Genomic DNA, 18,008 nt, shown 5'->3' with positions numbered 1-18,008 from the left:
GGCCCTGGCCCATGGCTGTGATCCACAGCACTGCCCCACGGCGCTGCCCCATGGCCGTGACCCATGGCTGTGATCCACAGCACTGCCCCACGGCCCTGACCAACAGCTGTGCCCCGCGGCTGGAGTGCTGGGGGGTGCTGGGGTGCGCACGGGGGTCGTGGGGCCCGGGGGGTGCTGGGGGGTTGCTTGGGGCGTGATGGGGCGCTGCGGGGGCGCTGCGGGGACACCTCAAACCCCGATCGCGGCGCGGGCGGCGCCGCCAAACGCAGAATCAGCCGCTCCGGCCCCGCCCCCCCGGCGGGTGGAGGAGGAGGGCGGGGCGCTCGTGGTCACGTGACGCCGCCATCCGGGTCCTTTGCCTTCTCTGCCTCTGCCCAACATGGCGGCCTCAGGTGAGCGCTGCGCGGCGGCGGCGGCGCCCGGCGGCCTCCGCGGGGGGTGGGGGGCGGCCGGTACCGATGGGCTCCCCCGGGCCGCGCCGGGCGCTGCCGCTCCCGGGGGAGGTGGGGGGGGGAGAACCGGGGCGGGGTGGGGGAGGGCGGCGAACCGGCCCCCCCCCCCGCCCCCACCCTGTCCCTTTAGGGACGGCGCGCGCGGCCGCTCCCGCCCCCCCCCCCCCCACGCCCGCCTCCCATTGGCGGGGGGGCGCGCGCCGCCGGCGGTGATTGACGTGTGCGGGGAGGGTGTTGGGGGTGGGGGGGGAGATGGAAGCTTCGGGCGCGTCAGTGCGCAGGCGCGGGGCGGAACCACGTGGGGGCGCGGGGCGCACGTGGTCGGGCGGCCGGTACCGGGGGGGGGGAGGTGGTACCGGAGACCCCCCCCCATCCCCGACCCCCCCCCCCCCGCCTGTCCTTGAGTCTCCTTGGGGGGGGACGGGGAGGCGGCGGGACCCCCCCAAACCGGGGCTCCCCCCCGGGACCCCCGCCCCACCGGGCGCCGTTCGCCTCCACCCCGCACCCCCCCGGTAAGATGGCCGGGCACCGCTCGGTGCCGGCATCCGCAGTGGGGGCTCTTTCCCTGCCCCCCCCCCCCCAGCTGAGCCATTTTCCCCATTTTTCCCCCCAAATTAACCCCCCCCCGGTCAACCCGCAGCCGGAGCACCGGACCCCCCCCCACCCGCGGCCCGAAAGCGTCGCTCCCCGGGGACCGAACCGCCCCGTCCCGGGCACCGGCGCCATTTGGAGCCCGGAAATGGGGGGGTGTGTGTGGAAATTGCACAAATTATTATTTTTTTATTATTTTTTATAAAAAAAAAATATCCTGGCGGTTTGTGGTTGTGGCTCCCCCGAAGGGCGGCCCCGGGCGCCCGCTCGGCACGGGGGGCGGGGGGGGGTCAGGGGGCTCGGCGGCCCCCTAAAACCGGCGGGAAGGGGTGGATTTTCCCCCCGTGGGGGGCTGTTTCCCCCCCCCCCCCGCCGCGGTGCCGCAGGGGGAGCAGCCCCGCCGCCATCCCGCACCCGCCGCAGCTCCGTGCCCGCCCGGGGCTCGGCCGCAGCGCATCCAGCCGGGTGTCAGAGGCCGACCGCCGCTCTGCGGAGCTTTGCCGGGGTGGGGGGGGACACACGCACACCCCCCCCGCCCCCCCCAGCCTCCCGGGCGGCGGCGATGCCGGGCGGCCGCCGCTGACGTCACCCCGCCGCGGACGGAGCTCGCGCCCGAGTCCCGGCCTCGCCCTACGCACGGATCGCCCCCCCCCAGGGGTGCCCGGGGGTGCCGGGTCGCCCCCCCCCCGCCCAGGGGTGCCCGGGGGTGCCGGGTCGCCCCCCCCCCGCCCAGGGGTGCCCGGGGGTGCCGGGTCGCCCCCCCCCCCGGGGGTGCCAGGTCGCCCCCTCAGCACGGCCCCGGGGTGCCCGGGGGTGCCGGGTCGCCTCCCCGGTGCAGGCCTGGGGTGCTCTGAGCTCCAGGGGGGGAAGGGCTTCCAAGCCCCCCAGCATCCCGAAGGCGAGGCTGGGATGCCCGCGGGAGCGGGAAGCGGCCGGCGGTGGGAGAAGGCGACGGCCGAGCGGTGCCGGGGTCTCCTCCAGAGCGTGACCGGGGGGTCCTGCGGCAACGAGGGCAGCCTCCGGCACCGCGGGCTCGAGGGGACGCCGAGGGGGGGGCCCGAGGCCGGGGATCGACCCGCGGTGGCTAAAAATGAGGGTGCAAAGGGGCGCTGGGCTTCCTTTTCCCCCCCAAAATATGTTCTCCTTGGGGTCGTGTGGGCGCAGCCCGGGCAGCGCCGGCCCGAAAGCCTCGAGTTCGCTGGTGGTTTGAGGGGGACGGTGGAAGTGGGACTGGATAATGCGCCTGGGGGGTGAAACAGGGGGGGTCAAGGGTCAGTTTGGGGCTCGGCCCTTGCTCCCCGGCCCCTCGGTGGCCGTTGGGGATGAAGATGCGACAAGTGTCAGAGAGCAGGAGCTCCCGGCGTCGATGGAGAGGGGTGGGGAGGGCGGGACGGCCCCGACCGAGCGGCGCAGCCCTCCAGCCTGCCTGAAAACCCCGGGGCCGAGCGCGCGGGGGAAGAGCCGGACCCCAAAAAGGAGGATTTGGAGGGGTGGGGAGCAGGACCGGGGCCGTTGTCGCACAGGGGAAGGGGCTCCATCCGCACCCGGGGCCTCCCGTTTCCCCGGCGGTCGTCGCATCGGTGCCGATCGCGGGGATTTCTTGGGGGGACGACAGCATTTCGGGGGTGTGCGGAGCGACCCCCTCGGCCTTATCTTCGCGATGCTCCCGTAATCGCCCGGCTCCCCGGCACCCGGGGCGGAGGTTATCTGCGTGAGGCCCGGCCCGGAGTTTATTATTGCTTCTTCACGAAGATAACAGCGCGTGGCTTTTTTGGAAGCAATTAGCGCTTTCGCTGCGGTATCTTTCGAAGCAGCCGCGTTTTTAACCTCTCCTGGGGGAGGAGAGCTGAAGGGTCGCTGCAAAACCCAGCGGAGGGGGCGTCCCGAGGCACCGGCGGGGTCAGAGCCCCCCCAGAGGTGGTTCTTTGCGCATCGAGGGGCCGTATTTTGCGCATCAATGGTCCGTCAGTCCCTGCTCCGGCCCACGATGCCGCAGGGGGGGCAGCAATTCCTTCCGCAAAACCCCCCACAAAAAAAAAACCAACCCCAAACCCCCACAAAAAAACCCCAAACCCGCTGAATTTTACCAACTGCATCATAACCCACCTTCCTAAAACCAGCCGGGAGGTGCGGCTGCCCGCTGAGACGGCAAAGCCTCGACGGATAAACGCCGCCGCGGCTCCGGCCGTGCCGGAAAATATCCCGGTGAAGCCGGGGGACGCGCTGGGGCGGCGGCTCCGCGGGGCTCCCGGCGGCCGTGGGTGCGGGGCGGCCTCTCCCCCCGAAACAGCAGCACCCGGGGAGGTTGGGGGGGGGGGTGCGGGTGACACCCCCCCGGTCCCCGAGACCCTCCAGCGGTTGTGTTGAGCCTCGATTCGCGGCTGTTACCCCTTCGGAGAGAGAAAATAAGGCGGGGTGGGGCGGCCGCGCCTCGAGGCACCCCTCGGGCGGCTCCTCCTTCCCCAGCCCTCCCGGGCCTCGCTCACCCCCGTCTCCCCCCCCTTTTCTCCCCCCACCAGCGAAGAAGAAGAACAAGAAGGGCAAGACCCTCACCCTGACGGACTTTCTGGCAGAGGACGGCGGCGGCGGCGGCGGCCCGACCTACATCCCCAAACCCGTCAGCTGGGCCGACGAGACAGACGACCTGGAAGGAGACGGTACCGTCGCCTCCCCCCAAATCGGGGACCCAAAGACCAAAAGTCCCCCTGGCTTTAAGGGTGGGGGGTCTTTAAGGGTGGGGGGGCCTTTAAGGGCTCGGCTTCCAGCTTCCCCGTGGGCTCTGAGAGGGGGGGAAGCCTCAGAGCTTCGCCGCCGGGCGCACGGGGAGGGGGGGGGCGGAAACCAGGTGGGAAGCGTCGGTGGCATCCGGCAGCCGGCGCCGCGGCACGACGCACCCCCCCACCCCCTCCCCACCCCCAAAATTCCCTCATCGCTGCTTTTCGGGGCTCTGATTAAGCTCGGGGAGGGGGAACCACATTCTGCCGACCGAGGCTCGCGCTCCGGCGGAGGGGGAGGGAGGTTTGCACCGGGGTGAAGAGCTTTGGGTCGGCCAGGCTCTCGCCGGTGAGCGCCGCGGCAGGGAATTCTCCCTCGGAAAACACGGAGCCGCCGTGTTTTTCCACAGTTTAAACTTCCCGGGAAGGTTTAAGGCTTTATTAAAGTCAACGCTCGCTCTCCCTCGCCGTTTTAACCCGCCTCGGGTGTCCCCTCCGCGGCTGCCGGGGCCTTTCGGGCAGCTCTAACGCGCGGTGCCGCGGCGGTCACCGGGGCTGCAACCGGGCGCGGTTTGGGCCCATCCGCCGAATTTCTCGCCGTAGTTTCTACCACTTGGCACAGTAACGATGACGACGTGTACCGGGCCCCTCCGATCGACCGCTCCATCCTGCCCACCGCCCCGCGGGCTGCTCGGGAACCCAACATCGACAGAAGCCGCCTCCCGAAATCCCCCCCTTACACGGCGTTTTTGGGAAACCTGCCCTACGACGTGACGGAAGAATCCATCAAGGACTTCTTCAGAGGACTCAACGTGAGTACGGGCGCGGAGCCGGGCGCCCTAAAGCCCCTCGTTTCTCGTGGGTGCTGCCTCCGAGGGCTGTTTCCCAGACGGGGTTCCTTGATCTCGGGGTCAGGCGCTCGACCGCCGGCTGCGGCGGGGGAAGAACCGGGTTTCAGCGGGCGGCTGGCGCTTCCCCTCCGCGACGGGGAGCGGCCGCTTCGCCTGCGGGGCGGGCGCCAGGGGCCTCCCCCCACCTCCCCACCGCCGCTCGCTCGCCACCCCACGCCCGGGGGGGGGGAGGAGGAGGAGGAGGAGGAGATCGCTGCCCCGTTACCGGCCAAATGCTCTCGACTGAAATTTATTACCGATTAAAATAGACCCGCCGTCGCTGTGACCCGCTGCGGCCCCCGGAGCGCCGCCTCCTCGGCGATTTACATCCCCGCTGCTGCCCGGTGCTTTTTTTTCCTCCCCACCCTGATATTTAACGCCGTTTTTCCTAAATCCAGTTTCACGCCGGCGCCGCAGCTGGGCTCCACCTGAGCCCGGTCCTCCCGCGGCGTTTCCCAGCCGAGAGGCTCCCCGGGGAACCCGCCGCTGCCGCCACAGCGACACTTTGGGGGGCTTTTCCCCCCCACCCACCCAGTCTGAAGAGCCCTCGGGTTGTTCGGGGAGGGCGAAGGAGCCGGCGGCGGTGGGGAAGGGCCGCCGACCCCGAGCTGTTATTTTCAGCTTGGTTTATTCTACCCTTCTGCGCTGGCGGAGGCAGCCTCCGCCCCTCGGAGGGCGAGAGGGTGGGTGAAACTCGTGAGGAGGAAGAGGAGGGAGCCGAGAGGCCGCAGGCCCGGCCGGAGCGGGGTCGGCGCCGCGGGACGGCTGCTGGGGGCCGCGCAGAGCGCCCGGCGAGCCCAAGGGGTCACGCTGGACGCGCAAAAGCTCGCTTGAGCAGGTCCAAAACCGGGTTTATTTTTCTCCTCGGGAGCCTGGGACGAGCTCTGGGAGGCGCAGGGCCGGCTCCTGTTGCCTCGAGGAACGCGGCCGCGGGGTGGGAGGCGCGTTTTCGGGGCGCAGGGCAGCCGTCACCCGCCGAGCACGGCTCTCCCGGCCCTCCCGCTGCAGCCGCTGGCCGTCTGCAGCCGGAAAACTTTCGCCGGTGCCAAATCCCTCCCCCGAAACGAGCGTCGGGGGCGCTTTGTGTGTGTTTGAAAGGGGGGGAGCTGAACCTCCCCGCGTGCCCTGCCCGGCCCCTGGGTAGCAGCGGGTCGCGCGGTCTCGGCTGCCGCGTTCCTCACCTTCGCGTGGAGAACCTGAACGGGAGCTCTCCTCCTCTCTCTGACCGCAGATAAGTGCTGTGCGTTTGCCGCGGGAGCCTACCAACCCGGAGAGGTTGAAAGGTTTTGGTTATGCCGAGTTTGAAGACATAGACTCCTTGTTCCAGGCTCTGAGCCTCAATGAAGAGGTGAGTCCAAGCCCGGACGGAGCGGGGCTGGGGGGGCCGGGCCCCCAAATGCCCCCTCCCAGGTCCGATGGGGCACCTTCGGGCGCAGCCCTGGGCGCCGGAGATGCGTTAAGAAGCGTCTTCGTGTAGAGCTGAGGCTTGAAAGCCTTAAATGGGGGGGGGGGAGGTGTGTTTTTAAGGCCGTGGGTTGCACACGCTGCCTGCCCCGCCCTGGGCCGGCTCCGCTCGCCCCTCGGCGCATCTTGCGGCCGCAGGGCTGAGTCCTTGCTGCTCTTTCCAGTCCCTGGGGAACAGAAGAATACGAGTGGATGTTGCTGATCAAGCTCAGGATAAAGGTGAGGGTAAAAACCTTCCCTTCGCCTCGGCTGGCTCGGTGACGGTGCCCCGCGCCGGGACGGCTGCTCGGCCTGGCCAAGGAGGGAGGGAATCGCCCTCGCGGGGGCCGGCCCAGACGAGGGTTTCCCAAAGCCCTCCCGACCCAGGCGGGCGAACGGGGAGAGGCCGGGCTGCGCCCTGGCTCCGTTCGCCGCCGGCCGCCCTCCCTCCGTCCCGCGGGCTTTTCAATCCCCTTCCCTTCCCCCGGCAGATCGGGACGATCGCTGCTTCGGCAGAGACCGGGATCGCTTCCGCGACTCGGAGAGGTTCGAGAGCGACTGGAGGGCCCGTCCTGCCGCCGCCGATAGCTTCGATGATTACCCGCCCCGCCGGGGCGACGACAGCTTCGGAGACAGTGAGTTGGTGAAAATAAAAGCCGGCTGTTCTTTCCGCTCCCGGCCTCGACACGGCGCCCGCGGCGGGTCTGAGCGCCCGCGGCGGAGTCGGGCTCTTGCTCCCCCGGCACGCGGATTTCCTGCGCGACTCGCTGGTTCCTTCCCCGGAGCCGAATCTGTCCCTGTGGATAGCTCTTCCTCCTTGTTTCCCCTGAAAACCTGCATCATCCCGACATGCGGGTGTGCTTTATTGGCCATCGGATGCTGGCAGAGCGGCCGCCCGGAGCTCCTTCCCCACCGTCTCCCGCCCGGAGCGGGGTTTTCACAGAATCCCAGGTTGGAAGGGACCTCTGGGACCCTCTTCCTGGGAAGAGGGTGGAGTGGGACGCGATGGCCCAGCACCCCGTCCCGCTGAGCCTTAACCCGGCGCGGCCCAGCCGACCCCTGCCCTGGGGAGATTATTCCAATGGTGACTGTCCTCACTGTGAAACACTTCCCTCTCGTGTCCAGCCGGCATCTCCCCAAGGGCACCTTGTGTCCATCCCCCTTGTCCTCTCCATGGGACTCTGTGTGAAAAGGGAGTCTCCATCTTTGTAGCTGCCCCTTAAGTGCTGGTACATGGGGATGAGATCCCCTCTGAGCCTCCTTTTCTCAAGGCTGAACAAACCCAGCTCTCCCAGCCCATCCTCATACGGCAGCTTCCCAGTCCTCTGACCATCCTGGTGGCCCTTCTCTGGGCCCCTTCCAGCCTGGCCACATCCTTTTTGTACAGCAGGACCAGAACTGCACACAGAGCTCCAGGTGTGGCCTGACCAGCGCTGAGCAGAGCGGGATGACTTTCTCTCTGCTGGCGCTGCCCTTGTTGATGCAGCCCAGCGTCCCGTTGCCCTTCTTGGCCGCAGCAGCCACCGTTGGGTCACGCTGAGCTTCCCCCACCAGCACCCCCAGGTCCCTTCCCACAGAGCCGCTCCCCAGCCGGGCGGACCCCAGCCTCTGCCGCGCCCCCAGGTCACGTTTTCCCAGGTGCAGGACCTTGCACTTGTCCTTGCTCCCCTCCATAAGGCTCCCGTCAGCCCCCAACTCGTGCAGGGCAGCTCCCCCCGCCGCAGGGTCTCCTCCCCGCCTCAGCTTGCACCATCCGCCGGCGCCGTCGGGCTCCGCTTGACCCCGTTGTACCCCCTTACGAAGGCGCCGAGTATCGCCGGGCCCGGGGGGACCCCGCTTTGAGGGCGAGCCCCCCGGGTGCGGCGTGCCCGCCAAGCCCCCGCGGGCCCCGAGGCGTGGATTTCCCCGGGGGGGGGAACCGTATCTAAAGCCTTTTCCCTCTTCCCTGAGGGATCGGGGACCCTGCGAGGGGAGCGAGCGCCGGGGAGCCCCCGCCGGGTTCCCCCCTCCCCTGGCGCCTCGCTCACGCCGCACCCCCTCCCTCCCCTCGCCCTCTTCTCCCACCCGCAGGGTACCGGGATCGCTACGACGATCGGTATCGCGACGGGCCGCGGAGGGACATGGACCGCGGCTTTGGGGGCAGGGACCGCTACGACGACCGCAGCAGAGACTACGACCGAGGTAGGACGTCGTCGAGGGACGGCCGAGACCCCGCCGAGACCCCGACCCGCCCAGGACGGCCCGGTTCCCCTCCCGCAACGGGAGCGAGCTGCTGCCCTTCCTCTCCAGCCAGCCTTAGGCCCTGGCCTCGCCCTAGGCCCTCCCGAGCCTAGGCCTGACCCAGAGCTTAAGGCTGTTGTGTTATGATGACACGGGCTGGCCTGGGAGGGGTCGGGGCTCGGCGGGAAGGGGTCGGGGCTCGGCGGGGAGGGGTCGGGGCTCGGCGGGGAAGGGTCGGGGCTCGGCGGGAAGGGGTCGGGGCTCGGCGGGGAGGGGTCGGGGCTCGGCGGGGAGGGGTCGGGGCTCGGCGGGGAAGGGTCGGGGCTCGGCGGGAGGGGTCGGGGCTCGGCGGGGAGGGGTCGGGGCTCGGCGGGGAGGGGTCGGGGCTCGGCGGGGAAGGGTGGGGGCTCGGCGGGAGGGGTCGGGGCTCGGCGGGGAGGAGTCGGGGCTCGGCGGGAAGGGGTCGGGGCTCGGCGGGGAGGGGTCGGGGCTCGGCGGGGAGGGGTCGGGGCTCGGCGGGGAAGGGTGGGGGCTCGGCGGGGAAGGGGTCGGGGCTCGGCGGGGAGGGGTGGGGGCTCGGCGGGGAAGGGTGGGGGCTCGGCGGGAGGGGTCGGGGCTCGGCGGGAAGGGGTCGGGGCTCGGCGGGGAGGGGTCGGGGCTCGGCGGGGAAGGGTGGGGGCTCGGCGGGGAAGGGTGGGGGCTCGGCGGGGAAGGGGTCGGGGCTCGGCGGGGAGGGGTGGGGGCTCGGCGGGGAGGGGTGGGGGCTCGGCGGGGAGGGGTCGGGGCTCGGCGGGGAGGGGTCGGGGCTCGGCGGGGAGGGGTGGGGGCTCGGCGGGGAGGGGTGGGGGCTCGGCGGGAGGGGTCGGGGCTCGGCGGGGAGGGGTCGGGGCTCGGCGGGGAGGGGTGGGGGCTCGGCGGGGAAGGGGTCGGGGCTCGGCGGGGAGGGGTCGGGGCTCGGCGGGGAGGGGTCGGGGCTCGGCGGGAGGGGTGGGGGCTCGGCGGGGAGGGGTGGGGGCTCGGCGGGAGGGGTCAGGGCTCAGCGGGGAGGGGTGGGGGCTCACCAAGAAGGGCTCCTTTCCCCCCGCAGGCTACGATTCCAGGATAGGCAGCGGCAGGAGGGCCTTCGGCAGCGGCTACCGCCGGGACGACGACTACCGAGGGTGCGGTGACCGCTACGAAGACCGCTATGACCGGCGGGATGACCGGATGGACAGGTGGAACTCCCGGGATGATTACGGCCGGGATGATTTCCGCCGCGAGGACAGAGGTAACGGCTTTGTCGGGGCAAAGAATTGAGTTGGGGGGGGTTGGACGGCCCCCGGCATCGCCGAGAGCGGCTCGGGGCGGGCTTCGCGCCCACGCCCGGTGTCTCCGCGCCCTCCCAGGTCCCACCCAGAGGCCGAAGCTCAACCTGAAGCCCCGGAGCGCGCCCAAGGAGGAGGAGGCGTCGGTGGCCCCCGCGCCCCAGTCCAGCCGCGCCGCCTCCATCTTCGGGGGGGCCAAACCGGTGGATACGGCCGCGCGGGAGCGGGAGGTGGAAGAGCGGCTACAGAAGGAGCAGGAGAAGCTGCAACGCCAGCTGGAGGACGATAAGAGGATAGAAAGACGACCCCGAGAGAGGTGGGCCGGGCCGGGGCCTCCCCCTGCCCTGCGGTGGGCTTAAAGCCCTTCTCGGGGTGCTCTAAACCCTCTCGCTCTTCCCCTCCCGCCCCCCGCGCCGGCGCAGGCATCCCAGCTGGCGCAGCGAAGAGAACCAGGAGCGATCGCGGACGGGGAGCGAGTCCTCGCAAACCGGCAACTCGGGGCCCCCCGGCACCTCTGTGGGAACCGGCCCGACGGGCAGGAGTAAGTCGGGGGCCGGGGGGCTCCGACGCGGGGCCCGGTGTGTCGCTCGTCACCCCTCCCGTAGCGTTAACCCCGCGTGTCTCCCCCCGCAGCCACGCGGAGGAGGGAGAGCGAGAAGTCTCTGGAGAACGAGCCGTTGGCCAAAGAGGACGATGCTCCTTCTCCCACCTCCAAGCCCAAGGAGGAGAAGCAGCCCCTGAAGGTGATGCCTGCGCCGCCCCCCAAGGAGAACGCCTGGGTGAAGCGGAGCAGCAACCCTCCCGCCCGCTCCCAGAGCTCCGATTCGGAGCAGCACTCGCCGACGAGGTGGGTGCCGGGGCCCCCCGGCCCGAGGATTGGGCCCCGAGGTCCGTCCCCGGCTCTCGCCGCCCCTATTTTGTCAAGATTTTGATGGTTTGGGTTGTTTTTTCTCCCCCCACCCCTCGCAGCGGCGGCCAGACGGCGCCAAGCCCGCCCTCGGACGACGGGGCGCCCCCGAAGAACGCCCACCGGAGAGGTGAGCTCCAACCCGCCGAGACCCCCCACCCCACCCCACCCCACCCCAGACGTGGGTGGCCTTCGGGGGCTCGCCCCCAAACCTCACGGCCCTTTTCCCTCCCCAGGAGACGAGAACAAACCCGACGGAGGCCGGGAGAGCGCTTCCAAGGTCCGGAGCGGGAGCTCCAGCCGCGGCCCGGGGGACTCCGATAGGTGGGTGGCTCCAGGCTCGCCTCGCCCGCCCCGCTTAGACCTTGCCGGGTTAAGCCTAAGCTCGGTTTTAAGCCCGCCTTTGGGTTTTGCCCTCGGGGCGGGCGTTGTTGCCACCTGACGGGGGCGGGGGGGTCTCTGGTTCCGGCAGGAAAGAGAGCAGAAAGGAGCACGACTCGCGACCTGCGCCTGAGCCAAAGAAACTCGACGAGAACCCGCCCTCCGTAAGCGCCGCCGTGGCGTCCCCCTCCCCTCCCGGCCCCTCTTCGACCCATTTTGGGGGGGGGGTTGTTATTTCTCCCTGGGATAAGGAGGCTTCTCCCACCGCCTCACCCCCTTCCCTCCCCTCCCTCCGCTCCCCGCAGTTCAGCCACGCCAGCAAATACGCCGCGCTCTCCGTGGACGGCGAAGATGATGATGGCGACGACGAAGAATGCGCCGAATAGAAGCTCCGGGGACCTCGGCGCCCCCTTTCCCCCCCCACCGGCCGCCGCCTCGGGAGCAGCTGGAGAATTGAGAGAGAAAAAAAAAAAAAGGAAAAAAAAAAAAAGATAAAAACCAAAACCTCTACCGCGCCGAGAGAGAAATAAAACCTAAAACTCGCCAGCCCGCGGGAGGCCGTTCTTAAACTCGCTGAAATGGTTAAAAAAGGGAAAAAATAGGTAAAAACCGGAGGCCCCGCCTCTCCTGCATGCTGCTGCGGCCGCCGAAGAGCTCGCCTCGCCCCGGGAGAAGCGCGAGGGCGTCGTTTATCCCCCCCCTCGCCCGGTGGAGAAGAGTTAGACGCGGTGTGGGGGGGCGGCTGAGGAAGACCTGGCCTTCCTCCCTCCTCTCCTCGCCGGCCTAGGACGGCGGAGCGGGGCGCCGGCCGCCACCCGAGAAAATTAAGCGGGTAATAAAAGCGATCGCCTGGAAGGTAGGGCTGCCGGGGTGGGGGCGGGGAGCGCCGCGGGACCCCCCCCACGACCCCCGCCCCTCCTCACCCACCTTCCTCTTCCTCCTGGGGCCCGTGACCCCCCCCAAGCGCCGGCGGTGGGGGAAAAACCCTGAGATTTGGCCTCGCTTTGAACCATTTTATGGCTCTTTTTCAGCAGGGTTTGGCCGGCACCGGGGTGAGGGGGTGGGGGGGGTGGGGGTCAGGGTGGTGCCCCCCGTGGGGGGGGGTAATGGGGGGTCCCCAAACTCAGCCCCTCCCCCCCCTTCATTTGGGGAGAAAAAGAGGGGTGGGATGGGGATGGGCTTTGCCTCCCCCCGCCCGGCCCCCCCCTCACGGTGAGGTTGGGGGTGATGGTGGGGGGGCCCCGAGGGGACACCCCAAAGGGCCACACACACCCCCCACACCCCCCCCCCGGCTTTATTTTTGTTGGTTTCCTCCAATAAAACTGATCTTAAAACACCCCTTTAAGGCCCAAATCCTTCCCCCCCTCCCCCCAAGGGTCGGGGGTCCCCATTCTAGGGCTGGCTGGGTCCCAGGTGGGTGCCCCCCCCCCCCCCCCAATCCCAGGGTCTCCCCGGTTTGGGCAGGGGCTGAGGAGGCGGTTGGACCCCCCTCTCCCTCCCCACGGAGCACCCCAGCTTCCTCCTGTCCTACCCCTTGGACACCCCCACCCTCGCACCCATCTCCCCTCTGGCCGCAGCCCTCCCCTGGGGGGTCCCAGCACCCCCAACCCTCCCCTTATGGGGTCCCAGCACCCCCAACCTTCCCCCCTGTGGGGTCCCAGCACCCTCAGCCTTCCCTCGCGGGCGTCCCGGCACCCCCAACCTTCCTCCCGGGGGGTCTGGGCACCCCCAATCCTCCCTCTTGGGACTCCCAGCACCCCAAACCCTCCCACAATGGGGTCCCAGAACCCCCAGGTCTTTCCCAGCAGCCCCAATCCTCCCTCTGGGGGGCTCCCAGCACCCCCAGCCCTCCCTCGATGGTGTCCCAGCACCCCCAGCCCTCCCCCCGGAGGTGCCCAGCACCCCCAGACCCACGCAGAGCCTTCTGAAGGCCAGAAAAGGGGGGGCCATCGCTGCCCCCCCCGGGGTTGCCCCCTGTGACCCCACGCCGCCTTCCTCCCCTGCCGATCCCGGCGGGAATCCCCGGCGCTGCACGGGGGGGCCGAGCCTGGGCAACGTGGGGACCCCCCCAGAGCCCGTGGGGGCTGGTGACGGGGGGAGCGCAAGGGGGTGCTGGGCTGCACCCCAGCACCCCTGGGCAGGGGTCCCCGGGCCTCCGCTGTCCCCTATAGCCCCCCCGGCTGATGTCCCGGGGCCGTATGGAGCTGGATGGGCCCCTATAGCCCCCCCGGCTGATGTCCCGGGGCCGTATGGAGCTGGATGGGCCCCTATAGCCCGTCCCGGGCTGATGTCCCGGGGCCGTATGGAGCTGGATGGGCCCCTATAGCCCCCCCGGCTGATGTCCCGGGGCCGTATGGAGCTGGATGGGCCCCTATAGCCCGTCCCGGGCTGATGTCCCGGGGCCGTATGGAGCTGGATGGGCCCCTATAGCCCCCCCGGCTGATGTCCCGGGGCCGTATGGAGCTGGATGGGCCCCTATAGCCCGTCCCGGGCTGATGTCCCGGGGCCGTATGGAGCTGGATGGGCCCCTATAGCCCCCCCCGGCTGATGTGCCGGGGCCGTATGGAGCTGGATGGGCCCCTATAACCCCCCCCGGCTGATGTCCCGGGGCCGTATGGAGCTGGATGGGCCCCTATAGCCCCCCCGGCTGATGTCCCGGGGCCGTATGGAGCTGGATGGGCCCCTATAGCCCGTCCCGGGGCCGTATGGAGCTGGATGGGCCCCTATAGCCCCCCCCGGCTGATGTCCCGGGGCCGTATGGAGCTGGATGGGCCCCTATAGCCCCCCCGGCTGATGTCCCGGGGCCGTATGGAGCTGGATGGGCCCCTATAGCCCCCCCCGGCTGATGTCCCGGGGCCGTATGGAGCTGGATGGGCCCCTATAGCCCCCCTGGCTGATGTCCTGGGGCCGTATGGAGCTGGATGGGCCCCTATAGCCCCCCCCGGCTGATGTCCCGGGGCCGTATGGAGCTGGATGGGCCCCTATAGCCCCCCCCGGCTGATGTCCCAGGGCCGTATGGAGCTGGATGGGCCCCTATAGCCCGTCCCGGGCTGATGTCCTGGGGCCGTATGGAGCTGGATGGGCCCCTATAGCCCCCCCCGGCTGATGTCCCGGGGCCGTATGGAGCTGGATGGGCCCCTATAGCCCCCCCCGGGCTGATGTCCCGGGGCCGTATGGAGCTGGATGGGCCCCTATAGCCCCCCCCGGCTGATGTCCTGGGGTCGAATGGAGCTGGATGGGCCCCTATAGCCCCCCCCGGCTGATGTCCTGGGGTCGAATGGAGCTGGATGGGCCCCTATAGCCCCCCCCGGCTGATGTCCCGGGGCCGTATGGAGCTGGATGGGCCCCTATAGCCCCCCCCGGCTGATGTCCCGGGGCCGTATGGAGCTGGATGGGCCCCTATAGCCCCCCCCGGCTGATGTCCCGGGGCCGTATGGAGCTGGATGGGCCCCTATAGCCCCCCCCGGCTGATGTCCCAGGGCCGTATGGAGCTGGATGGGCCCCTATAGCCCCCCCGGCTGATGTCCCGGGGCCGTATGGAGCTGGATGGGCCCCTATAGCCCCCCCGGCTGATGTCCCGGGGCCGTATGGAGCTGGATGGGCCCCTATAGCCCCCCCGGCTGATGTCCCGGGGCCGTATGGAGCTGGATGGGCCCCTATAGCCCCCCCGGCTGATGTCCCGGGGCCGTATGGAGCTGGATGGGCCCCTATAGCCCCCCCCGGCTGATGTCCCAGGGCCGTATGGAGCTGGATGGGCCCCTATAGCCCCCCCCGGCTGATGTCCCGGGGCCGTATGGAGCTGGATGGGCACCTATAGCCCCCCCCGGGCTGATGTCCCGGGGCCGTATGGAGCTGGATGGGCCCCTATAGCCCCCCCCGGCTGATGTCCCGGGGCCGTATGGAGCTGGATGGGCCCCTATAGCCCCCCCCGGCTGATGTCCCGGGGCCGTATGGAGCTGGATGGGCCCCTATAGCCCCCCCCGGCTGATGTCCCGGGGCCGTATGGAGCTGGAGGGGCCCCTATAGCCCCCCCGGCTGATGTCCTGGGGCCGTATGGAGCTGGATGGGCCCCTATAGCCCCCCCCGGCTGATGTCCCGGGGCCGTATGGAGCTGGATGGGCCCCTATAGCCCCCCCAGCTGATGTCCCGGGGCCGTATGGAGCTGGATGGGCCCCTATAGCCCCCCCCGGCTGATGTCCCGGGCCGTATGGAGCTGGATGGGCCCCTATAGCCCCCCCAGCTGATGTCCCGGGGCCGTATGGAGCTGGATGGGCCCCTATAGCCCCCCCCGGCTGATGTCCCAGGGCCGTATGGAGCTGGATGGGCCCCTATAGCCCCCCCAGCTGATGTCCCGGGGCCGTATGGAGCTGGATGGGCCCCTATAGCCCCCCCCGGCTGATGTCCCGGGCCGTATGGAGCTGGAGGGGCCCCTATAGCCCCCCCGGCTGATGTCCCGGGGCCGTATGGAGCTGGATGGGCCCCTATAGCCCCCCCGGCTGATGTCCCGGGGCCGTATGGAGCTGGAGGGGCCCCTATAGCCCCCCCGGCTGATGTCCCGGGGCCGTATGGAGCTGGATGGGCCCCTATAGCCCCCCCGGCTGATGTCCCGGGGCCGTATGGAGCTGGATGGGCCCCTATAGCCCCCCCCGGCTGATGTCCCGGGGCCGTATGGAGCTGGATGGGCCCCTATAGCCCCCCCGGCTGATGTCCCGGGGCCGTATGGAGCTGGATGGGCCCCTATAGCCCCCCCGGCTGATGTCCCGGGGCCGTATGGAGCTGGAGGGGCCCCTATAGCCCCCCCGGCTGGCAGAGGGGGGGTCCCCGGGCCCTGCCCCCCGGGGGGGCTGTCACGGGCGGGGGAGGGGGGTCACCACGCGCTTTTATTAACCGCTTTCCTTGCCGGGGCCGCGCGGGCGGGGGGTGAGTGCGGGGAGGGGGAGGAGGAGGAGGAGGAGGAAGGGGAGGGGGCGGGGCGGGGGAGGGGGCAGCGCTCGGTACCGCGGGGCCGCGAGCACGGGGGGGTCCCAGCGCCATGAAGGTACCGGCCGCGGGGGGGGGCGCGGGGGGGGGGGAGTTCGGTCGTTGCTTTTGGGGTGTTTTCCCGAGTTTTGCCCACTTTGGGGGCGGGGGGGGTGGGGGAGGAAGGAGGCGGCGCCACCCGTGTCCCGGCGCGGCGCGTTCTCAGCGCCCCCCCCCCCCCCGCGGTGTCGCTGTCCCCCTCCGGGCCCCCCCCCCCCGTGTCCCCCCCCCCGCTCCCACGGCCACGGGAAGCGGCGCTGCCTGCGCGGAAGCAGCGCCGGGCCCGGCCCAGCCTCCGGCCGCGCGTGGGTCGCGGAGCCGCTCCTGGAGCCCCCCGCCACCCCACGGACCCCACCCCCCCCTTCGCGACCCCCCCCCGAGACCCCCCCACCCCCGCCATGAAGCCCCCCGGCGCGGTGGGGACGCTGCTGCGGGCCCTCGGCCGCCGCGACGGCCCCGCCACGGTAATGCGGGGGGGCGGGGGGGTGGTCCCGCGTGGGGGGGGGGGGGGGTCCCGCGTGGGGGGGTCCCGCGTAGGGGGGGCGTCCCGCGTAGGGGGGGCGTCCCGCGTGGGGGTGTTGCCGCGTGGGAGGGGGTTCCTTTGGAACCGGGATGGGGAATCGCGGCGGGATCCCCCCCCCCCCCTTTCACGGCGTCACCCCCTGGTTTTGCCCGTGGAACCCCCTCCCCGGGCCATCCCCCCCCCCCCCCACGCGTGACGCGCGGTGGCCGGGGCTCTGCCGGTGGGCTACGGCGAGGGCGGGGGTGTGGCGGCGCTGAACCCCCCCCACAGACCCCCCCAAGCTGCTTTCCCACGCCCCCCCCCGTTCCCCCCGCACTCTCCCCTCTCCCACGCCTCCCCTCTCCTTTTTCCACGCTCCCCCCCCCACGCGCCCCCCACGCGCCCCCCCCACTCTCCCCTTTTCCACTTTCCCTCTTTTCCCACGCCCCCCCCGCCCCTTTTCCCGTTCTCCCCCCTTTCCCACGCTGCCCCCCCCGCTCTCCCACTCCCCCCCCCCGCCCGTGGGAGCCGGCGGGGCCGTCCCGGGGGGGGAGGTGGGGGGGGATCGGGCCCCTCCCGCCCCCGCGGCCACCGTTTCCTGGGCTGGTCCCGCTTCCTGCGGCGGGACACGGCGTCCCGGGCCGGGGGCCAGGACACGCGGGGGGGGGGGGACACGGGGGGGGGACACGGGGACACGGGGAGGGACGACACGCAGAGGGGGGACACACTTGGCAGGGCGCGGAGGGGACGCGGCGGGGGGGGCCGCGCGTGGGGCAGCCCACGCTGTTGGTTCCCACGGGCCCCCCCACCAAGGCTCAGCCCCCCACCCCCACCCCGTGAGGGGGGGTCCGTGCTCAGTTTCCCCCCGTGGGGGGCCGCGGGGTGCGTGGGTCCGCGTGTCCCTGCGCCCGTCAGAGTCCTCATACGGGGCGGGGTGGGGGGGGCGACACGGGTCCCTGGACCCCTCCCGTGCCCCTCCCCACGCCCACGGGTGTTCCCTTTCCCCCCCCCAGCCCCGGCAGCCCCCCGCACCCCACAGCTTCCGGGAGAAGGCGTTCCGGAGGGGGGGGGCGTGCGCGGCCTGCGGGGACCCCCTCGGCCCCCAGGGCCTCATCTGCAGAGGTGACACCCCACGGGACCCCCCCCAAGCCCCCCCACGGGACCCCCCGACCACCGCCAGACAACCTCCCAACACCCCCTGCTCCACCATGGGACCCCCCGACACCCCCCCGACACCCCCCGATCCACCACGGGACCCCTCGGCCACTCCGGACCCCCCAGGGGACCTCCCCGGGAGCCCCCAGACCCCCCACGGGTCCCCCATGGCCCACGGCCCCCCATGGGACCCCCGCGGGCCCCCACGGGAGGGGGGATGCTGGTGGGGGGGTATTGGGGGAGTTATTGGGGGGATGCTGGCGGGGGGGGGGTGCTGGGGGGGGGCGCTGGGGGTGGAGGGTGGGGCAGCGGGGGTCACTGGGGGTGCCGGTGGCCTGGACTGGTCCGGACTGGGGGGGGGGGGGGGTCCTGATGTCCCTTTTGTGCCCCCCCAGTGTGCAAGACCACCAGCCACAAGAAATGCGAGGCC

The 18,008-nt window shown here is 71.2% G+C and overlaps 1 protein-coding gene across 1 annotated transcript; it reads left to right on the top strand.

The window, feature by feature from the left end:
* Positions 1–287: 287 nt before the first annotated feature.
* Positions 288–12,240, top strand: EIF4B (eukaryotic translation initiation factor 4B). Its single transcript, XM_064474390.1, has 15 exons — positions 288–392; positions 3,563–3,700; positions 4,361–4,569; positions 5,879–5,995; positions 6,276–6,330; positions 6,582–6,725; positions 8,161–8,271; positions 9,398–9,577; positions 9,696–9,930; positions 10,037–10,155; positions 10,248–10,461; positions 10,584–10,651; positions 10,758–10,845; positions 10,994–11,066; positions 11,208–12,240. The coding sequence occupies exons 1-15, from the start codon at positions 380–382 to the stop codon at positions 11,286–11,288; spliced, it is 1,845 nt and encodes a 614-aa protein (XP_064330460.1). The 5' UTR covers positions 288–379; the 3' UTR covers positions 11,289–12,240.
* The last annotated feature ends 5,768 nt before the right edge of the window (positions 12,241–18,008 follow it).

The sequence above is a fragment of the Phalacrocorax carbo genome, chromosome 27 (genome assembly GCF_963921805.1).
Source record: "Phalacrocorax carbo chromosome 27, bPhaCar2.1, whole genome shotgun sequence".
Lineage (NCBI taxonomy): Eukaryota > Metazoa > Chordata > Aves > Suliformes > Phalacrocoracidae > Phalacrocorax > Phalacrocorax carbo.
The sequence above is the reverse complement of the archived record's forward strand: the minus strand, read 5'-3'. Positions and strand labels throughout refer to the sequence as shown.